Genomic DNA, 22,321 nt, shown 5'->3' with positions numbered 1-22,321 from the left:
CAGAGCAAATATGTTCCCACAAAGAAAAAGGTTGGGACTCCCAAATCTAGAGCCCCCTGGGTGTCAAGGAGCACACAGGATAGGATAAAGCAAAAAAAGGGAAGCTTATGTCAGATACAGAGAGCCCAATACTGCAGAAAGCCTAGAGGAGTATAGAAAGTGCAAGGGTGAAATTAAAAAGGAAATTAGGAAAGCAAAGAGAAAGCATGAGAAAAATATTGTCAAGTAAAATCAAGGAAAACCCAAAGATGTTTTATAGAAAAGAGCAATAGGATAACTAAGGAAAGAGTAGGGCCGATTAGAGATCAAAAAGGTGACCTGTGTGTGGAGGTGGAAGATGTGGATATGGTTCTTAATGAATACTTTGCATCTGTCTTCACAAAAGAGGGGGACGATGCAGACATTGTAGTTGAGTTTGAAGTATTGGATGGGATAAACATAGTGAGGGAGGAAGTATTAAGGGGATTGGCATCTTTTGAAAGTAGATAAATCCCCAGGCCCGGATGAAATGTATCCCAGGCTGTTAAGAGAAACAAGGGACGAAATAGCAGAGGCTCTGACCATCATTTTGCAATCCTCTCTAGCTACAGGTGTGGTGCCGGAGGATTGCTAACGTCGTACTGTTGTTTAAAAAGAGAGAAAGGGATCGACCAAGTAATTACAGGCCAGTCAGCCTAACCTGGGTAAATTATTGGAAAAAATTCTGAGGGACAGTATTAATCGTCATTTAGAAAGGCTCGGATTAATCAAGGACAGTCAACATGGATTTGTTACGGAAGGTAGTGTCTGACTAACTTGATTGAATTTTTTGAGGAGATAACAAGAAGGGTTGATGTGGGTAGCGCATTTGATGTAGTCTACATGGATTTTAGCAAGGCTTTTGATAAGGATCCACATGGCAGACTCGTCAGAAAAGTAAAAGCCCATGGGATCCAAGGGAATGGGGCAAGTTGGATCCAAAATTAGCTCAGTGGCAGGGAGCAAAGGGTAATGGTCGACGGGATATCTCAAACAGATATTCCGCTTTGTATATTGTTGGGAGAGATGGCTTATCAGGGGAATGCAGCAAGAGGAAAGACCATGGCACTACTCAGCTGCACAGGAGGGGAGGAAAAAGAATGGGAGAGCAATAGTGATAGGGGAGTCCATCGTAAGGGAAACAGGCGTTTCTGCGGCCGCAGATGTGACTCCAGGATGGTATGTTACCTCCCTGGTGCTAGGGTCAAGGATGTCATGGAGCGGCTGCAGGACATTCTGAAGGGGGTGGGTGAACAGCCAGAGGTCGTGCTCCATATCAGTACCAACGACACGGTTTAAAAAAAAAAGGGATGAGGTCCTGCAAGCAGAATATAGGGAGTTAGGAAATAAATTAAAAAGCAGGACCTCCTAAAGTAGTAATCTCAGGATTACTCCCAGTGCCACATGCTAGTGAGAGCAGAAATAGGAGAATAGACCAGATGAATGCGTGGCTTGAAAGATGGTGTAGGAGGGAGGGGTTTAAATTCCTGAGGCATTGGGACTGGTTCTGGGAAAGGCGGGATCTGTACAAGCTGGACGGGTTGCACCCAAGCAACTGGGACCAATATCCTTGCGGGGGCATTTGCTAGTTCTGTTGGAGTGTTTAAACTAGTATGGCAGGGGGATGGGAATCAAAGGGCAGGTACAGATAGGACAAATTCAGACCAGGAAACGGGAAGTAGAAAAGCAGTTAGTGACGTAGTTAGCGACTCAAATGCAAAAGAAGCAAAGGTTAAATAGTGTTCAGCACAGGAATTTGACGGGGTTAAAGGTTATATACTTCAATGCAAGGAGTATTACAACAAAGCAGATGAGCTAAGGGCAAGGATAGACACATGGCAGCATGATATCATTTGCTATAAACGGAAACCTTGCTTAAAGAGGGGGATAATTGGCAGCTCAATATCCCTGAATATAGAGTTTTCAGGCAGGATAGAGTGGGTGATTTTAAAAAAAAAAAGGTGGGGGTAGCATTATTGGTTAAAGAATCAATTACAGTTGTGAGAACGGATAATATGCTAAATGGATCATCAATCGAGGCCATACGGGTTGAGCTAAGAAATAAAAAAGGGGCAGTCACACCACTAGGAGTGTACTATAGACCCCCGAATAACGAAAGGGAGATAGAAAAACAAATATGTAGGCAAATTTCTGAGTGCAAAAATAAGAGGGCAGTAATAGTCGGGGACTTTAACTACCCTAACATCAACTGGGATTCAAACAGTGTGAGGGGCACAGAGGGTGCAAAATTCTTGATCGGCGTCCAGGAGAACTTTTTTAGCCAGTACGTGACAAGCCCAACAAGAGGGGATGCAATTCTCGATTTAGTCCTGGGAAATGAAGATGGGCCAGTGGGTGACCATATTGGGGATAGTGACCACAATTCAGTTAGTTTTAGCATTATTATGGAAAAGGACAGAGTTAAATCAGGAGTAAATGTTTTAATTTGGGGGAAGGCAAATATTACAGAACTGAGGTGATTTGGCAGAAGTGGACTGGACACAACTACTTGAGGAGAAATCAGTGAAAAAGGGTGGCACTGCCAAATTTAGAGCCCCCTGGTTGTCTAGAAGTATACGGGGCAAGATAAAGCAGAAAAAGAAAGCTTATGACTGTCACAGAAAACTAAATACTGCAGAATGTCTTGAGTATAGAAAATACAGGGATGATGTAAAAAAGGAAATAAGGAAAGCAAAGAGAGGGCATGAAAAAATATTAGCTAGTAAGATTAAAGAAAACCCAAAGATGTTTTATCAGTACATTAAGAACAAGAGGATAGCTAAGGAAAAGGTGGGACTGATCAGGGATGATAAGGGTAACTTGTGTGTAGAAGCAGAGAATGTGGGTAGGGTTTTAAATGAATATTTTGTCTCCGTATTCACAAAGGAAAGAGATGATCCGGATGTAGTAGTTAAAGAGGAGAGGTGTGAAATATTGGATAAGGTAAACATAACAAGTGAGGAAGTACTAGAGGGACTGGAATCCTTGAAAGTTGATAAGTCACCAGGGCCGGATGGATTGTTTCCTAGGCTATTGAAGGAAGCCAGGGAGGAAATAGCAGATGTCTGAGGATCATTTTCCAATCCTCACTAGATACAGGGGAGGTACCGGAGGACTGGAAGACTGCAAATGTAGTACCATTGTTTAAAAAGGGTACAAGGGAAAGACAGAACAATTATAGGCCGGTCAGTCTTACCTCGATGGTGGGCAAACTATTAGAATCAATACTGAGAGATAGGATAAACTGTCACTTAGACAGGCATGGTTTAATCAGAGATAGTCAGCATGGATTTGTTCAGGGAAGGTCATGCCGTACAAATCTGATTGAATTCTTTGAGCAAGTGACAAGGAGGATTGATGAGGGTAGTGCAATGTATGTTGTCTACATGGATTTTAGTAAGGCATTTGACAAGGTCCCACATGGCAGACTGGTCAGAAAGGTAAAAGCCCATGGGATACAGGGAAATGTGGCAAATTTGGATCTAAAATTGGCTCAGTAACAGGAAACAAAGGGTAAAAGTCGATGGACGTCTTTGTGAATGGAAATCCGTTTCCAGTGATGTGCCACAAGGCTCAGTATTGGGTCCCTTGCTGTTTGTGGTATATATTAATGATTTGGACTCGAATGTCGGGGGCATGATTGGCAAATTTGCAGACGACACAAAAATTGGCCATATAGTTGATAGTGAAGAGGAGAGCTCTTGACTCCAAGAAGATATCCAGTGGGTTGGTGGAGTGGGTGGAAAAGTGGCAAATGGATTTCAATCCGGAGAAGTGTGAGGTAATGCACTTGGGGAGGGCAAACAGTAAAAGGGAATATGCAGTAAATGGGAGTATATTGAGAGGGGTAGAGGAAGTGAGAGACCTTGGAGTGTATGTGCACAGGTCCCTGAAGGTGGCAGAACAGGTAGATAAGGTTGTGAAGAAGGCATACAGAATAGTCTGTTATTAGCCGAGGTATAGAATACAAAAGTAGGGATGTAATGATGGAACTGTATAAAACGCTGGTAAGGCCACAGCTGGAGTATTGTGCGCAGTTCTGGTCACCACATTACAGGAAGGACGTAATTGCTCTGGAGAGTGCAGAGAAGATTTACAAGAATGTTGCCAGGGCTTGAAAATTGCAGCTACGAGGAGAGATTGGATAGGCTGGGGTTGTTTTCCTTGGAGCAGAGGAGGCTGAGGAGAGACCTGATTGAGGTGTACAAAATTATGAGGGGCCTCGATAGAGTAGACAGGAAGTACCTGTTTCCCCTAGTGGAGAGTTCAAGAACTAGAGGACATAGATTTAAGCTGATTGGCGGAAGGATTAGAGGGGACATGAGGAAAAACTTTTTTACCCAGAGGGTGGTGGGTGTATGGAATTCGTTGCCCAAATTGGTGGTAGAGGCAAGGACCCTCAACTCTTTTAAAAAGCACCTGGACCTGCACCAAAAGTGCCATAAGCTGCAAGGCTACGGACCGGGTGCTGGAAGATGGGATTAGAATGGGCATCTGGTTGTTTTTTGAGCTGGCACGGACACGATGGGCCGTATGGCCCCCTTCTGTGCTGTATCTTTTCTATGGTTCTATGGGTGTCTGTGTGACTGGAAGGCTGCTTCCAGTGGGGTTCCGCAGGACTCTGTACTAGGACCCTTGCTTTTTGTGGTATGTATCAATGACTTAGACTTAAATGTAGGGGGCATGATTAAGAAGTTGACAGATGATACAAAAATTAGCTGTGTGGTTGATAGTGAGATTGAAAGCTGTAGATTGCAGGAAGATATCAATGGACTGGTAAGGTGAGCGGAAAAGTTGCAAATGAAATTCAATCTGGAGAAGTGTGAGGCAATGCATTTGGGGAGGGCAAACAAGGCAGGGGAATACACAATAAATGGTAGGATACTGAGAAGTGTAGAGGAACAGAGAGACCTTGGAGTGCATGTCCACAGATCCCAATAAAGTAGCAGGACAGGTCGATAAGGTGGTTAAGAAGGCATACAGGATACTTTCCTTTATTAGCCGAGGCATAGGATATAAGAGCAGGGAGGTTATGCTAGAACTGTATAAAACACTAGTTAGGCCACAGCTAGAGTACTGCATACAATTCTGATCACCATATTACAGTAAGGATGTGATTGCATTAGCGAGGGTGCAGAGGAGATTTACGAGGATGTTGCCAAGACTGGAGCATTTTAGCTATGAGGAAAGATTGGATAGGCTGGGGTTGTTTTCTTTGGAACAGAGGAGGCTGAGGGGAGATTTAATTAAGGTGTATAAAATTGAGAGGCCTAGATAGTATGGATAGGAAGGACCTGTTTCCTTTAGCAGAGAGGTCAATAACCAGGGGGCATAGATTTAAAGTAATTGGTAGAAGGATTAGAGGGGAGATGAGAATTTTTTTCACCCAGACGGTGGTGGGGGTCTGGAACTCACTGCCTGAAAGGGTGGTAGAGGCAGAAACCCTCATTGCATTTAAAAAGTACTTGGATATGTACTTGAAGTGCCGTAACCTACAAGGCTACGGACCAAGAGCTGGAAAGTGGGATTCGGCTGGATGGCTCTTTTTCGGCCGGCTCAGACACGTTGGGCTGAATGGTCTCCTGTATCATAAATTTCTATGATCTACAGTTAGCATTCCATTGCCATTTACTGTAATATAGTAGCTATTGTTTCTACTTGAGTTATATGAACTTTTGGTGAGGTTCAGGAGGAAAAGGGAAGCAATTGGTAATTGTATACATTTAGGGGTGTGTATATTAGTACACTTCTTGTTTGATGTTTTCCGTGACACACAGCATGGTCTAATGTTAGGCCATAACAACTAATAAAAGAAGGTAAATGCACTTGTGACTTTCACGTTATCAAGTCTGTCTTTTTTTAGAAACAGCAAACAATTTTCCCCCACTACCAAAGTTTATCCCTTTGAAGCCTTGCTTCTATCAAAACTTCGAAGAAGAGATCCCACCAGACCACTGCCATCTTGTCAAGAGAATTTACCATTTATGGATCTGTAAGTTGAGTCATTTTGTTTTCAAACTGGATGATTATAGTTTTCTGGGGTAACATATGTAATTAATGCAGTGAACACAAACTTTTTGCTAGATTAGTTCCTTTTCATATGTCCTTCATATCTAAAATCAGTCTTAGTCGTAGGGTTTGTTAATTATTATTATAATCTTCAATCTTGTTAATTGGATGTTGACCAGCATAAAATGGAGAGAAGGGGCAAAGAAAACAACTAAGAGGCACCCATAAGTGTATAGATAAATCCCTTGATTATTTAAAACAGCAGTGCTCTATTACTAATGTGTCTCCTGACTGATGTCCAGGCCAGTTGTGTGTGTGTCAATCCATGGGATTCCTTACTTGCTGGTTTCTAATATCAGAGTAGTTCCCTGCAGAGAAGGGAGATCTGAATTCTCATACAGTACTGTAAAATAATTACTTCTTTGTAGGTGATGGGCTCAAACTTAACAATGAAATTAGGCACAACAGACCATTTCAGGTACCCTCTCTCTGCAGGGAGCTATATCTGCTGATGTCATGAATGTATTTGGGAGCACCTCCATAGGGAATCCCATCTGGATGCTGATCAGGAGATACCTGAGCTACGTAAATGAGCCCTGCAGTGTAAATGTTATGGAAACCTGCATGTTCACTGGCAACTCAGCTGTCTTTCTCTGTTACATTGGATAAATATCTGTTTAGAGAATAGATTGAAGGTTTTGCCTCTGGTTGTTCACTCTTCTGAGATTACATAAATTGGATAGAATCCATGGTTGGAAAAAATTGGTATCGTCTTTTGAAAGACCTATAGTCCTTTCTCTTTCCAATTTTTTTAAAGAAAAAGGAAGATCATGGGACAATGTTTTTTGTTCAAAATACCCCTTTGCATTTTTATGAAAGAAAATAATATTCAGGCCTGAACTTTGTTTTTTGATATAACAACTTTACTCCTGGTATGGACAGTTGAGAATGGACTCCCTCCCTGCTCTAGATAATGTTGCAGACAGGGATCGACCAGGGATCGACCTTGTCCAGACCCATAAGAAACGGGGTTGAGGAAGTGCAACTCTCAAGTGTCATCTAACTAGAGGAAATCACATGCCCACCTTGTAACATGGCTCTTTGGGTCTGGCAGCTTAAGAGCAACTCTTGGCCCAGTTTGAATTTGCACCCTCTCTTCCCCCTTCCACTATGAGCTGCTCTGGAATGCATGGCGATCCCCTTGGCTCCCTTTCCTACCCTGATTGAGGTCACTGAAGTGACTTGCTGGAAGGGAGACCCTTCTAGATGGAATAATAGTATTTTTGCTAAATTGTCAAAAAATTTCACTTGTGTATCTTATTTTCTTCAATCAAGAGAGTGAGTACTTTCAACAAAAAATTCCTCCTACACTTTTCTTCAGCTTTAAACTTCCAAATTGATAACTGCCTGTAATAGACTTTTTGCATAGGAGTTCCTCTTTGTGCGATACCAGATGAATTGGAACCAAGCGTTGCTAAGATGTAACACAATCATTATTATTTAGCGTCTGCAGATTGAGCGTATGATCCCAGCCATTTTAGAACATTGTCGTCACCAGCATGCAAAGCGCGTCGGCCACCAGATAGTTTTTAGTGGGTACAATTCAACAACGTGGTTTGTATTTGTCTGCAAGGACATTTGTCATCTTAACGAAGACCCCGTGGGTGAAGATTTGGAGAGCACTGTCCCTGCCCAGTTTGAACGTGATTGAGAAGTGCCGCACTACAACATGGCCAGTTGAGTTCTGGTTCACTGTCTGTCGATAGGGCGCAATGTGCTTGGCACAAGATATGTAGTAGCATGCAGCTTAGTGTGTGGTGAACAAGCCCAAATGGGGGTGCAATATTCTGCAGCTGAATAGCAGAGTGCGAGAGCAGATGAGCGTAAAGGTGGAGGTATTTGCTCCCCAGGCAGAGGTGGCAAGTTTGTAGATTAGGTTATTTCGAGTTTTGACTTTCTCAGCAGTTTTCAGTAGATGGTTTTTGAAGGTTACAAAACACATTATGACTACTGATCACAGTACAATCCTAATTTAGCTTTTCTTTGTGTTCAGTTTACAGCATTACCCTGGCAGTGAATTTGATAGGCTGCTTAGCTTGGCTGATAGCAGGAGGTGGCGCTATCAACTTTGGCCTGGCAATACTCTGGCTAGTCCTTTTCAGCCCCTGTTCGTATGTCTGCTGGCTTCGTCCAATTTATAAAGCATTTAGGTAAATACTTGTGATGGAAGACCAAAAGAATGTTTAGAGGATTAATGTAGTCCCTTTGGTTTATATTTCAAGCTTGTAATTGAACTTCTATTTTTCTGCCAACAGATCTGATAGCTCTTTTAACTTCATGGCGTTTTTCTTCATTTTTGCTGCCCAAGTTGTTTTGGTAGCTTTACAAGCAATTGGTTTCAAAGGATGGGGAGCCTGGTGAGTATTACCATTTATGGAGGGAGCAGAATTAGAAACCATTGCCAATTTATATAGCACTTTGCTTTACCCTTTTTCATCTTGGTTCTTTGGACTGAAGACCATACCAGGCCAATGTGTTACATTTGCATTGTTCATGTAGTACTTGATACCTGTCACAAGATGGCAAAATCACATAACCTAAAAGCTCCAGTAGTTAAAACAAATCTCTTATTTAGCAGATAGTAACTTCTAATACAAGCTTCAGTCTGTTGTGAAGGATTCACTTAATGTAGAAGGCTGAGAACAGCTATGATTTGATTTGTTTGCTCATGGCAATATTTATGATCAAAAAGGATGTTTAAAGCTCACCAAATACAAACCTGTATGAAGAAATGGATTATGACACTAACCAGTGTAAACAGATGAGTAAAATGTCTTCCAGTAGTCAGGCATAAAAGGGGAGCATGATTATAGAAAAATTGACTAAATTAATGAGGTATTGCAATATATAATCAAAGCTGCTAAAACACAGGTAATAAATAGTATTACAGTATATAGTGTGTCACCGATACCATAGAAAGATACGGAAGGCCAAAGAAATACCAATGTGTATTCAAAAAAGTCCAAGATAATTACATTGCGTAATATTTATGTTAGTGTCTGCCTTGGCTCAGTGGTAACACTGTGTCAGGTCGTGGTTTCAAGCTCCACTCCAGCGACTTGAGCACATAATTTAGGTTGATACTTCAGTGCAGTACTGAGGGAGTGCTGCACTGTTGGAGGTGCTGTCTTTCAGATGGGACATGAAACTGAGGACCTGTCTGCCCCCTCAGGTGGATGTAAAAGGTCCCATGGCACTATTCAAAGAATAGGTCTGTTGTCCCAGTATCCTGGCCAATATTTATCTGTCAACCAGCACCACTAAAACAGATGATCTATTCATTTATCCCATTGGTGTTTGTGGGACCTTGCTGTGTTCAAATTGGTTGCCGCCTTTGCCTACATTGCCACAGTGACTCTGCTTCAAAAGTACTTGATTGGCTGTGAAGTGATTTGGATGTCCTGAGGAAATGAAAGATGCTATATAAATGCAAGGTCATTTATTCATATTGTTACAAAACAAAATCATCTTCACCCAGGTTTTTAAAGTTCTTCCCCCTGATTTTTCTCCCAGTTTTTGGTGTTAAAAATAAAAACAGAAAAACATCTGAAAAAACCTTGGCTTTTAAATCAGCAGTAAGAACCAACTTCAAAGATCCTTATGTAAAACAAATGTTAACAATATTCCTTTTTTATTTTAGTGGATGGATAGCTGCCATTGGTTTCTTCTCAGTGAATGTTGGTGCAGGAGTGGTTATGCTCTTCCCAGCGATCATGTTCACAGCAGTTGCAATCCTGAGTGCACTTGTTATTTTCCGTGTAAGTTTTTTTTCCCCTCCACTTCTCTGAAAATAATTTTCTTTAAAGTGCATTTTTGTATTTGAAGCACAGGTAACCTTCATCAATAAGAACTTGGAGATACCACGAGGATACTGCTTGTATTATGAGCAGATTATTCAGCATTGTTCAGTAAACTGATGATACTGCACAACATACTGTTTGCAGGTGCTGTGAGCATTCTGCAGAATATTCCTAGAGATGGTGATGGATTTTAATGTAGTTGCAAAGCTAATCACGTGAAAGAATTTGTTGATTATGACTGTGATTATGAACACGAACAGCTCTGTGCAAGTAGACTAGGATTCATCCAAGATGGAATTCTGAATTCCACTGTTCAGGTTCTTTCTCTTTCCAGAAAGTGACTTACAGAATTGAGGAGTCTGGCAAAACAAGTTTCAGTAATATAGTGGCTCTAATTTATTTTCTTTGTGCTTGGGTTCCCTTCAATAATGATAAAAATGTTGCTTGCCTTTTTTGTACCCTCCCTTATCCAGGCATTTCCAAATGTAAGGAATCTTACAACACCAGGTTATAGTCCAACAGTTTTATTTGAAAATCACAAGCTTTCGGAGATTATCTCCTTCGTCACTTGACGAAGGAGAAAGCCTCCGAAAGCTTGTGATTTTCAAATAAAACTGTTGGACTATAACCTGGTGTTGTAAGATTCCTTACATTTGTCCACCCCAGTCCATCCGACCGGCATCTCCACATCAGGCATTTCCAAGATCAATGTCAATTGTGGTGTAATCCTTCTAGTAGGCTATGATGCAGTTTCTTTCAAGTGTATGGAAAGTTTTGTCCAGTGTGATGTATTGCAGGCCAGTAAAAACTTCTATTTTTAAAGTTACACTTTTTGGTCATTTTTATACTCCTGAAGATGTCAGTTTCGGTTTGGGATACTGCCACTATCATGAGCTCCCAGTTAAGTACAGTATGGCTAAATGTAGAGTGAAGTCCACTCCACTCTGCCCTAACCTCAGAAGAGCACCCACTAACGTGTTTTTCTTTTACTTTTCACATAAGTCGCCCTGAATAACCCCTCTCTGAAGTTTATTGCTAATTTATGCTGTTATGGAAAGTTGTGCACTCAGGACTTATGCCAAATAATAAGTTGGTGGAGACTGCCCAAACTCAGTAAAGTGCAGTGACAAAAATGAGCCTTGCCAGAGTAGTGCATAATGTTGAGTTTTCAGTCAGTCATGGAGAAGCTTTGAACAGCGACCAGATTAACTCATGAGCAGATAGTCACTTGAATCGTTCCTGTTCATTATTCGAAACTTGGGTGCAGGTTGCTCACTTAACCTCTTGATTTGGGATAGTATGTGATGCAATAAGAAAAGGGGAGAGATAGAAAATACAATTTTAAAAAAGAAATACCCTTTACAAACTCATTTGACTTGAGACCCTTAGAGCCAACCAACAGGATACTTTCACCTCATTGGTCTGGGAGTAGCCAAAGCCTGTAGTCCAGAAGGAACATTGTTCTGGTTCATTGCATCTTCCTCCCATTGTCTTCTTTCCTCTGCATAATTGCCCGTCTCTGTCCCTGTCTCAGCCCGTCTGCTGAAACACTCATTCATGCTTCTGTTACCTCCAGATTCGAGTATTCCAATGGTCTCCTGGCTGGCCTCCCAACTTCCACCCTCCATAAACTTGAGCTCATCCAAAACTCTGCTGCCCATATCGTAACTTGCACCAAGTCCCATTCACACAATGCCTATGTGCTCGCTGACCTACATTGGCTCCCGGTCCACCAAAGTCTCAATTTTTAAATTCTCATCCGAATGTTCAAATCCCTCCATGGCCTCGCCCTTCCCGATCTCTGTAACCTCCTTCAGTCCTACAATGTCTAGGCCCTAAGCTCTGGAATTCCCTCACGAAACCTTTTCGCCTCTCCACCTCTTCTCCTTAAAGACTCTGCTTAAAACCTACCTCTTTGACCAAGTGTTTGATCACCTGTCCTAATATCTTCTGCTTTGGCTCGGTGTTAATTTTTGTCTGATTACCTTTCTGTGAAGTACCTTGGGATGTTTTAAACGTTAAAGGCACTATATAAATGCAAGTAGCTGTTCTTCTTCCCCTTCCTCCTCCTTCCCCTCCCACCTCCCCTCGTTGCCATTCCTTTTCTGTTTTAAAATTAACATTCTTGTGTATATCCAATGTGAAGATGATTTTTTTCATATTAATTGAAATATTGTGCAGTGTTTTGGTAAATGCTAAATGAAAATAGTGTGAACTAGACAATTTACTCAGTATAAAGTTTGAAAGGCACTAACTATTCTGGTAGTCTTTAATGTAGAAAATCCTAATGTAGATGCCACGATAACGTTTGGTTAATCGGTTGCCACAAATGAGTTTGGTTAATGAGATCCATGAAATGAGAATTATAAAGCACATTGACATTCTTTAAATCAAAAGCTTGTAGCTCAAGACTGTATGGAATACTGGGCTTCAACGCAGTATGGCATAGATTGGTAGGAAGTGGGTTTCAGTCCTTGACTTTGCATAGTTCTTGATCAGGGATTTGAGTTTTGTCACCTATCAAGCCAGTTAGCAAGTTAAGTTCTCCATGTAGGAGGCTGTATTGTTGCTGAAAGCCTTGTAGAGTTTGGAAATCTTTTCAAATATTGTAAAATGTGAAAAGCTGAGGGGAAAGGATAGAAAACAAATTTAAAATGTGTTTTATATATTTACTATTTTTTAATTTAACCTACCAGGTGCACAGAGTCTACCGGGGTGGTGGTGGAAGCTTCCAGAAGGCCCAAGAGGAGTGGAGTGCTGGCACATGGCAAAATCCCCCACCTAAGCAATTAGCATTTCAAACTGTTACTGGTAACACTCTACCACAGTATCCCACAGTACCAAGATATCCTTGTGGTGATGAGTGGTCCTAGGGTGTGAACCTTCAAAAAAAAAGTTTACATATCTTTTGTGATGCAATTTTACATTTAAATCACAAATTAACATTTCTTAGTAGAAAATGTAAATGCCTGGTATTACACTACATATTGAAAAAGTTAAAGCATCTTTCATTGGGACCACAAAGGCCTCAAAATCATGAGTACTAGCATTGGAAGGGGATTTCTTGTCTGCTTTTCTTGTGTATTGTGTGTACATATTTGTTTGCTTTTGGAACTGAGGTTTGTGATCAGTGCTAACTGCTGTGGAATCAGACTTTAATTGACATCAAATTGGATGTAAATACTTCCAAAATTTAGTCTGTGACTTTTAAAAGCTGAAGTTTATTGTTCTATTTTTAATCTGATCATGATCTAAAGTTAGCTACTTTCCCCATTCTCATCAGCAAAATCTGACCAAAATACAGAGCAGTCAAGAGCTGTGCCAATCAAATACAACATGTATTTGGTGTCATTTCCCAAAAATCAACTGAAGATTATCTTTTGATAAACTTTGATTACATCACAATCATTTCTTCAGTTTGCATATTCTCCCACTTTAAATACATAATGTTCATAGGCCACAGATTTACTATTTGCCATCAAAAAGAGAGGTCAAAACAGTCCCCACTAAACCCATTTTAAATGGATACCCAGGAGTAATTTTGAAACTCTCATCGCTGGGTTCTGAAGATGATCTGTTTGAGGTTCCATTGCATAGTTTATGACATGATCTGAACCCTAGATGAGACTTCTCCCATGTAATCACTCCTGGTTATCTATGTATAGATAGTTGAATTTTTATTTACAAATCATCTCATCAATTGGTAAAGTCCCTGTACATCTGTTTGGTTTGCTAAGTGCAAGTTCTACAAAAAAGACTACTGCCATAATTGCTTGAATAGCATAACATAATTATACAAGTTTACATTAGTTAAATAACACATAGTCTGAATATGCTTATGTTCAGGAGTGGTGCCACGAGAGGCAACATGTGCATTTAACCAGGAGGTGGAACCATTTGTAAGATGGTTTATGAATCAATTTAATTATCAGTAGGGGATGCAGTGATAATTACAAATACTGGGTTGACACAGCCCTGGGGGGTAGTAACATTTAGTTTATACCCAACTTGTAATTGATTCAAAACTGTATTTGACAAGATAATGTTTTGGATATTAGAGTAAAGATGATGGCAACAATTATTTTGAAAATTAAGATTTTGTGTAATGATAACAGTGTTGGGAGATACGCACTGTTGCAAACATGATGGCTCCTTGAAACATTGCATCATGCCAATTATGGAGCCACTTTTGTGGTATAAATCGTTAGTGTTACTGTCTACATAATTTCTAAGATTTTTAACACATACTGTTACCAAGCCTTTATGTAAAATTTACGTACCACTTTGATTTACTTGTTCAATGCAATAGTTACTCTAAATATATTTTGGCCTTTAAAATGTGATTTAGTAAATAGTGTCTGAATCTCTGAGAAACTGTTGGTGCATTAACTGTAATTTCAAAAAAAACGTTTTGCCTTTGTTTGGAAAATCTTAACCATACATTTCTATATTTATGTTGGCAGAAATACTAAATGACAGGTGATTGGATACTAGATGATAGATCAGTATAAACTGCATGGACATCTGAAAAACCTTGAAATATTACCATTGTTTTTCATTACTTGAAGTTCTAGGTATTGCCCAATATGAAAATGTACTTCTGTAGACCCACCTCATAACCCTCAAATTCTACTTAAGTTCAAGGCTGCTGTTTTTATCAGTTAATAGGAGTGAAGATTTTTCAAAATATCTAATTCAAACATAAACTATTTATATAATACTAGACCTTAGTTCCATGTGTGTAACTTTTCTTGGCCCCAAAAATCAAACCATTTCTGGAATATTGTTCATAAGTCAGTATTAAGATATTGAAGTGTGATTTGAGATTTGGTGATTGTTTTGAAAATGAATTGCTATGAGAGGCAGTTACACTTTGCATGTATTCCAAATAATTGCATATATCAGAAAAAAAAGTTTTCCTTATTGTTAAAACATAAAGGTAGCAGCCTCACTTACAGCTCCAAAATTAGAATAACTTTCTAAACTTTTCCATCCTTTTTTTGGCTGTTTATCTCCATAGACCTTACCATGAAGGAAGTGGATTATCCTTCATAAAACCAGTGCAGCTTTGTGTTGTTTTAAGGGTATCTAGTGGGCAATATGAACAAACTGTATTGCCAAAGTTTCACCAGCTTCCCCATGGCATTAAAGCAGTGCTATTTCACATAGTCAACAGGAGGCATGCTTGCTATGGAGGAAGATTGTCCTTACCAGTTAATCCAACTGATCATATCTACTCTAGTTATATTAAAAAAAAAGGAACAAATGGACCAAATGGGAGCTATTGGACCAATATGATGGCAGCTATCATTTCTAAGCTGTTTCACACAAGTTCTTTAGAGACCAACTTCCTTTTGACAGTGTAAAGGAAGGAGTTAAATTTTGTTTGCTTGCTTTCTTTGCAGCTTGAAAACATTTAAGGGACCAACAAAATGTTCAGCAGCGACCATTCATATATTTTGAACCCTTTATTTAAATGTGCTGTATCCATTTTCCTAAGTGCACTTACCTATAGTGTCATTATGTTATAACTGCCAAAGCCTAATGGGTGGAAGCACATTATAACTGTTACTAACTGGAAATGTGCTGAAGAAGGAATACTTTTCAACACTGGGAACAGTGCTGTGGTCTGGGCAGAAGCTAGTGTTATTTTGAACAATTTTATTTCATTTCAGGATTTTTGCTGGTAAAATGCTCTCCAAGTACTGTAAATAATCTAATTGGAAAATCAGTGTAATAAACACTTGGTCACTAACATTCTAATGTCAACGAACCATTTTGAAAGTTACAGAAAAATTTGCCTCTAGGTAATTTTTTTCCAAATTATTTCTTTTGGGAGGGGAGAAGGCTTAAAAGATGCAAGTTTTAACATTATACCTGAATTATTTACTTTGTCTTAAGCTAACTGTTTGAGAAATTGGATTTAAAAACTTATTTGGTCAACACAAACATATTTGTACTCTTGAACTGCTTTGATGTAAAGTTGCAGACAGTTATGAACTTTAGACTTTATTAACACTCTTGAACAGTTGGTTAACTGTTGAATTTGTGAGCTGATATGTTATATAATGACAATATCATAAGAATAATTTAAGTCTTGTACATTAAGAATGCAGCCAAAAATTCAGTAAACCGTATATGGAACCTTGGTTTATCAAAAAATTCTGTCTAGATATTACTTAATTGCTGACCTGTTGGATCTTGCTGTAGATGCATAATATCACAGGCTATATATAGGTTTTTGCATGAATGTCCGACATAACCTTCATGGAAACAACTTTAATTGGGAATTAAAGGAGAAATGTATTTTGCTAATTGCCACACAAGCCAAGGTGTTACAACGGGAGGTAGCTGTACAATTACTGGCAGCTGAATTCATATTCTGTGTGCTTGAGCTTTTTAAAACTGCTTGCCAAAGTCAGCTCGTGAGTAGACATTTTGTTTGGAATCTTGTCTGCAGTAACGCTGAGTAGTGGGAGAAAGGGCTGTGGGCAGCACATTGATTTGATGGAGAAGGGATTATAAATTTCCAGGCTACTTGCGACCAAGTTTGAAATCTTAAAATGTAGCAACCAGGGAGAATTGAAAGTCATAATGTCTGCAGGCATCTCCCTTTTAACATTTTGGATTGTATGGCGAACCTATACAATACCCTTCCACTTGAACCTGCACAAAAAATATGTCCTTTCAATTTGTTGAAGTATCATGATTTTTCTGAAAGATCTTACTCATTTTGTTAGGTTTTCTGGGATGCTGTAAGCAATATGAACAGTCCTTGCAACAACTTTTTATGCTGCATTTTTGAAATTTGTAAAGACTGGTAAAAGTTAATTCAGTATAGAATTATGACAAGTCCATTTACATTACAAAACAGCAGCTCTGCTCCCTGTTTCCCATTTAAAAACCTTACATTTTGAAAAAAAGTATATGTATCAAAGTGTAAAATCTGTTGACAAGCCTAATGCCTTAACAATAGGTTAAAATAACCCATAAGCTAACCTCTTGAATCCATTGGGAATGTATTCAATAACCATAACTTACTTTTGGACTATTCAAATTGTAATTGATTTGAAGTAGGTCAATAAATACGAGCAAAGTCTGGTATGAGGAAGAGCCGTGAACTGAATTTCTTACTAAAATTATTTTTATTAACAATGCCCACAGTGTTACTTTTTTTGAAAGAAAGGGGGAAATATAAAAATTGTCTTGTCAAGTATGCGAATGTAGTTTTCAATAATTGCCTTATCATTGAACCAAGAGAGTTCTAGTTAGATAATAAGCTCTAGACTTAAAGCATGCAATATTACTCTAGCTGTTTTATGTATGGCATGATCAGATATATGACATCTAACATTCCATATTAAAGTATAGCGCAACATGCATCAAGCTGATGTTTTTGGCTGATTATTCTAAGTTTCATTTTCTATCAACTTTAAATAATTGTAGTAGTAACTTCAAATTCAAATTTTAAATGGATTACTGTTTGTTTTGGCTTGGTAGTTGAAGTCCATGCCTTATATTTAGCGGTCATAAAAGAATGCACAAAAGTTTAATTTTGTAGGGTTTGTGCTTTGTCTGAAAATGGAAGATTGCAGTTTCTCATCTCCAGGTTTTTCCTCCCCAGGGTGACACATTTTGTGTTCTGCAATTTCTTATAGTCTGTTGTAATCCTTTTCAACATTCTTTTTGTGGAAAAATATTTTTTTTAAGTGGTGGTTTCTGAAAAATTCCAATACTTGATTCTCAAGACATTAAAATAGGTGCTAAATGACATGTTTGTAGATTTGTGATTGGTTGCATCTGTTACAATCAGATATGAACTGTTCAGTATGGTATGTACAATTTTTAGGTGGTTATGGGAAAAGAGCTAATTCATCTTTCTACAGATATTTGTTAGAGTGCAATTGTCGTGTTTCATCTCTGGTGTTACTTTGGAAATGCTTACAGGTATGTGTGTGTATATTATTCACACACACTCTTTCTTTTTCATGCACACCAATGGCTAACCAACCAGATGCCATTGTCCGTCCAAATGGAAGAAAGTATGCTGAGTTGTGACCTCAGCTTTTGGCTGACTGCTGGCCTTCTTCCTGAGCTTTAAGCACTACTCAACCTGTTTATTATGATCAGTGCACTGTGTTTTGCCACTCCAAATTGTGCAAACCAGGACACTTTAGAACTGCTTTTTAATTCTTAAAAATCCCATTAGGAGCATATTTTTGACAATCTCAAACATGGGGATTCCCTGCCTAATTTGTCAAAAATGGTCATGCTCTCCCATCTTCAGGGCTGCAAAAGTTGCACGACCCTACAACACGGAAACACAGCATCAGCGTGCTTTTCAACTATTTGAAAGTGGAGGAGAGCGAAGAAATGGCTTTGCAAGGGTAGCACTAGTCAAAGGTGCATCTTCTATGAGCTGATTGAAGGACTACATTGTCCAGAATTTAAAGAGGATGGGAGGGAATTGGATTAAAAACAAATAACCATGCAGGGCATAAAGTACATACATGACATGTATTGTGCAAAGTATTTTAGGATATGTACTTTAGGTCTATTTTAATTTAGCTACAAAGTTTCCCTTGTAATAAATTGAAACACTAATGTCTTTGTGACATACCATATATTCCTAATGTTTTGAACTGTATTTTGCCACGTGTGAAAAGCAAAATGATTTTGATCTGAACACTCAAGCCTTCATTCTAGAAATGTATATCCATAAAATTTTCATTTCCATGAAAATATGGGGTAAAGGTTCATCAATGAAGCTGTATATTACACAGATCCTTTTCTGCAGATTTGCTATGTAACTTTGCTGTTTTCTGCTTCTGTATTTAAGGCAGTGATGCATATTTATTTGTGAACATCTTAGTTCAGACTAGACAGAAAACATGTTGAATAGTTCCCAAGTACATTTTCCAACCATTTTCAGTTTGAATGATGTGACCATTACAAGCAAACTGCTAATATTTTGACTCTGGTGTCAGACATCTAGGACATGAAATAATTGCATGGCTATTGTGTGATATTGATTTCAGTTTGATTCCTAATGATAGGTGCACTATAAATAAACAAAAGGGATCATTGTCAACTTGTCTGTTTGACAAGTCTTCAGAATGTTACTACTGTATGTAAAACATGCAGCTTTATTTTAAGTTAATTTATGTAAGTGAAATATGTATTTTGTGTTTTTTTAAGCCCTTTTTAATTCATTGCTGATCTAATTATTCTTTGACTGGATTAGTAATTCCATTCACTTGTCTCTGTTTTTCATAGTGTTTTTAAGATAAACACTTATAAACATTTAAAATCAAATTATTCTTTAAAACAAACATGGGGCTGTAACATTTTTAATGAACCAAGCATTCCTCTAGTGTGTTGTTCACACCAAATAATTTGTATAATTTTATCCACATGTTCTGAGTTGGATATTTGTAGAAAAGGATTTTAAAAAATCTACAATGCGTGGTAAAAGCAAGTTAAATAACACCTTCCAATGGCTTTTGGAGGTTTAGCATTTATTTATATTGATAAGACTACACTATTCATTCAAAAAACTTAATTGATCACTCCCTTTTAAGGCAACACCAGTGTTTTAAAAAAAAATTCTGGGACCATTTTTTAAGCTGCAACTTTTACACAAATTAGTACTTTGTACAAAACAAAACTAAAGTTAGAATTCTGATTCCCTTCCTGTCTTTTGCCATATTAAGTAGACAGTTATTACAGTAACTTTTTTACCTCTGATTTAAATAGAAAACTGGAGTAAGAGATTTATTATGGGATATATCAATTGAAATACTGTGGTTTTTACATCCTAAATAGTTGGTGATCTGACTTGTTAACAGATTTTTCTGTTAAATATTTCACACTTAGAGTATAGCAATAGATTAAATAATGACAAAGAAAATTTGTCCCATATCCAGTTTTTCTGAGCTTAAGAGCTTTTCCTCCCTTCATCTCACAGCAATCTCCAGCAAAGTGGTTGTACAGGCAACCTTCTCCCAGCCTTAGCCAGTGCCAGTCTTGAGCTGGGTGTTGGGAGAACGGGCTGTTTTACACTTCCCCCCTACCTCCTCCTTCCTGGTCTCTGCTTAACACCTTTTTTGTCTTAATTCATTGTGGGGGAAAATGCAGAGGAAAAACTGGTACAGCAAATTGATAATAGGCTAACTTCCAAATAACTTTGAGTGACCCATACAGTTTTGGAGTAGATGGATTATTTGCAAAGCAATTTATTGTGAACTTTTTACTACCAAAATACTTAGTTTAGTGTGCAGCTTTGTGGCTGACAATTGATTCCTAACAGTCTACTGCAGATAGTTGGTTGTCATTCCTATTACCAATGTGGCCTTTATAAAAAAATTGTGTTCTTCAAGAAAACATATGATCACCTGATAGTTGAGACTGAAGAGAGATTGTTAAAACTTCCTTACAGATATTCTATTTTTCCTGTAACTGACAATTTTGCTTATGTGAATATATTAAAGAAAAAATCCTGTTATGGACTTCCTGTTTTGAGATTAAATCTGTTATGCATGAAATGTTAAATGTAAAAAGTATTGTTTCTCATTTAAGGGAAAATATATTGTTTTATTTAAAAAGAAAACCCTAGTGATAGGCAAAACTGACAGTACTTTATGGGCAGAATAATGTACCTTTTACTCTTGTAGAATTGTAGCTTTACAATTGCTAATAAATGCCTATGCTAACCTATTTGAACCACTGTATTCAATCCATAATTTTAATTTGCACCCCACTTTAATTATTGTGATGAACATCAAGGTAAATTGAGTGAACCAGCTGGAAGCTGATGGAAAGCTCTTGCACCTGTACAACCAGAACCAGCAATTGTATGATACATATCTGCTGCTGAACCAGAATCTTTACTACCCTGAGCTGAGCTTCTGATCCTATATTCTCTGTCATAAAGACCGCCTACTTCCACCTTTGTAACATCTGCCCTGCCTCAGTTTATCTGCTGTTGAATCCTTATCCATGCTTTTATTAGCTCCAGGTGACCCATCAAGAATACACAACTATTCCAATGTTCTCCTGGCCAGCTCCCATCTTCCACCCTCCATAACTTTGAGCTCTTGCCATAGGAGTATAATCAGACATCTTAGAGGGTTGTAGGGCTGGAGGAGACCAAGGAGGGATTTGAACACATGGATGAGAATTTTTAAATCAAGGCATTGGTGGACCAGGAGCCAGTGATGGAGACAAGCTCAGCTCAGTCAAATAGGAGGCCAAGGTTGTGAACAGTCTGGTTCAGCATAAGACAAAAGCCAGGGAGAATGATGGAATTGACATACACTATTACCTCACTACAATAGTATGCCATCTGTAGCAGGGTGTGGTACAGATTCCACTCTGATTAGATTTTTGCATTATTTTTAGCATTTGATGTTTTTAATTCCTTTTTATATTAAAAAAAAATCTGAATTCTAAGTCACCCTAGTTTATAATAGTGAACTGGTGGCATAACATATTGGTATACTGCGATATGTTGCAGCTAATAAAGTTGGCTCCCACGGTGAGTTGCTTAAGTAAGGTCTTGAGGAAAGTCATTGAGCAAAGGGAAGGCTAGTGTCCGTGCTGGCATACAAAGGATGCTCCTCAATGGTTGTTGACTGATGTCTTTACTGGTCTCCATCTTCAGCTACTAAAGCAGCATCTGAGAGACTTTGATAATACTCCACACCCACCTCCTTTGGAAAGCCTCTACTGCTAGTCTTCAAAGTTTTTTGTCTGATGCATATATACTGCTATAAGGCTTTTTACTTCCTCGGTCCCCACTGTGGCTGCTTATACTGCAGTCATTTTCAGAATTCAGTAGTTAGTATACTTTTTTTCCTACTGAATCCTGCATTCAAAAATTTCAAGCATTTGGTAGTAGCAACCAGTTTTCAACTTAATGTTCAGCATTGACTTAAGTGTGACACATGGGGTTGGTAACTAATCACACAGGATTGGTGAAGGCACTGATGAGTAATCGCTCAGACAGAGGTTATTGTTGTGATATCAGCTCAATAATATCAAAGATGGTAACATCAGCTGTGATTCGTATTGGAAAAGGATTAGAGCATTTTTACAATGCAATGGCTGCATTTTAGGCTGCTCCATCCTCGTCTCCTTGAACGCTTACGCATAGAAACAACTTGTAAGCTAGAAACTTTGACTTAAGTCTTTAAAGAATATTTGCGTGTTTGGGAAGGGAGGGTGGACAGAATGTGATAGAATTACTGCACGAAATAATTTTACAATAGTGCGTCTGATTTTCAAAGCAAATTACAGCATTGTGTTTGTACTTTTAAGGAAACTTCGAAAGTATCTGGTCAAAACTGAAGCATTATTACCCCACACCCAGGCGAGCGACAAAACCAAAATTACAACTTGCATTAAAATTAGAATGGCTTACATTATCTCCTTTC

General features: G+C 38.6%; 1 protein-coding gene across 2 annotated transcripts in view; it reads left to right on the top strand.

The window, feature by feature from the left end:
- Positions 1 to 20,603, top strand: part of scamp4 (secretory carrier membrane protein 4) — a 34,694-nt gene extending 14,091 nt beyond the window's left edge. For both annotated transcript variants that reach the window (XM_067968321.1, XM_067968322.1), the window contains exons 3-7: positions 5,882 to 6,010; positions 8,081 to 8,237; positions 8,343 to 8,444; positions 9,728 to 9,845; positions 12,584 to 20,603. In XM_067968321.1, coding sequence (XP_067824422.1) covers positions 5,882 to 6,010; positions 8,081 to 8,237; positions 8,343 to 8,444; positions 9,728 to 9,845; positions 12,584 to 12,760 — 683 coding nt within the window. In that variant the 3' untranslated portion in view covers positions 12,761 to 20,603. The remainder of the gene's footprint in view (positions 1 to 5,881; positions 6,011 to 8,080; positions 8,238 to 8,342; positions 8,445 to 9,727; positions 9,846 to 12,583) is intronic.
- Positions 20,604 to 22,321: the final 1,718 nt, after the last annotated feature.

This window comes from Heptranchias perlo, chromosome 29, assembly GCF_035084215.1.
Source record: "Heptranchias perlo isolate sHepPer1 chromosome 29, sHepPer1.hap1, whole genome shotgun sequence".
Lineage (NCBI taxonomy): Eukaryota > Metazoa > Chordata > Chondrichthyes > Hexanchiformes > Hexanchidae > Heptranchias > Heptranchias perlo.
This window is presented reverse-complemented; position numbering and strand designations above follow the sequence as displayed.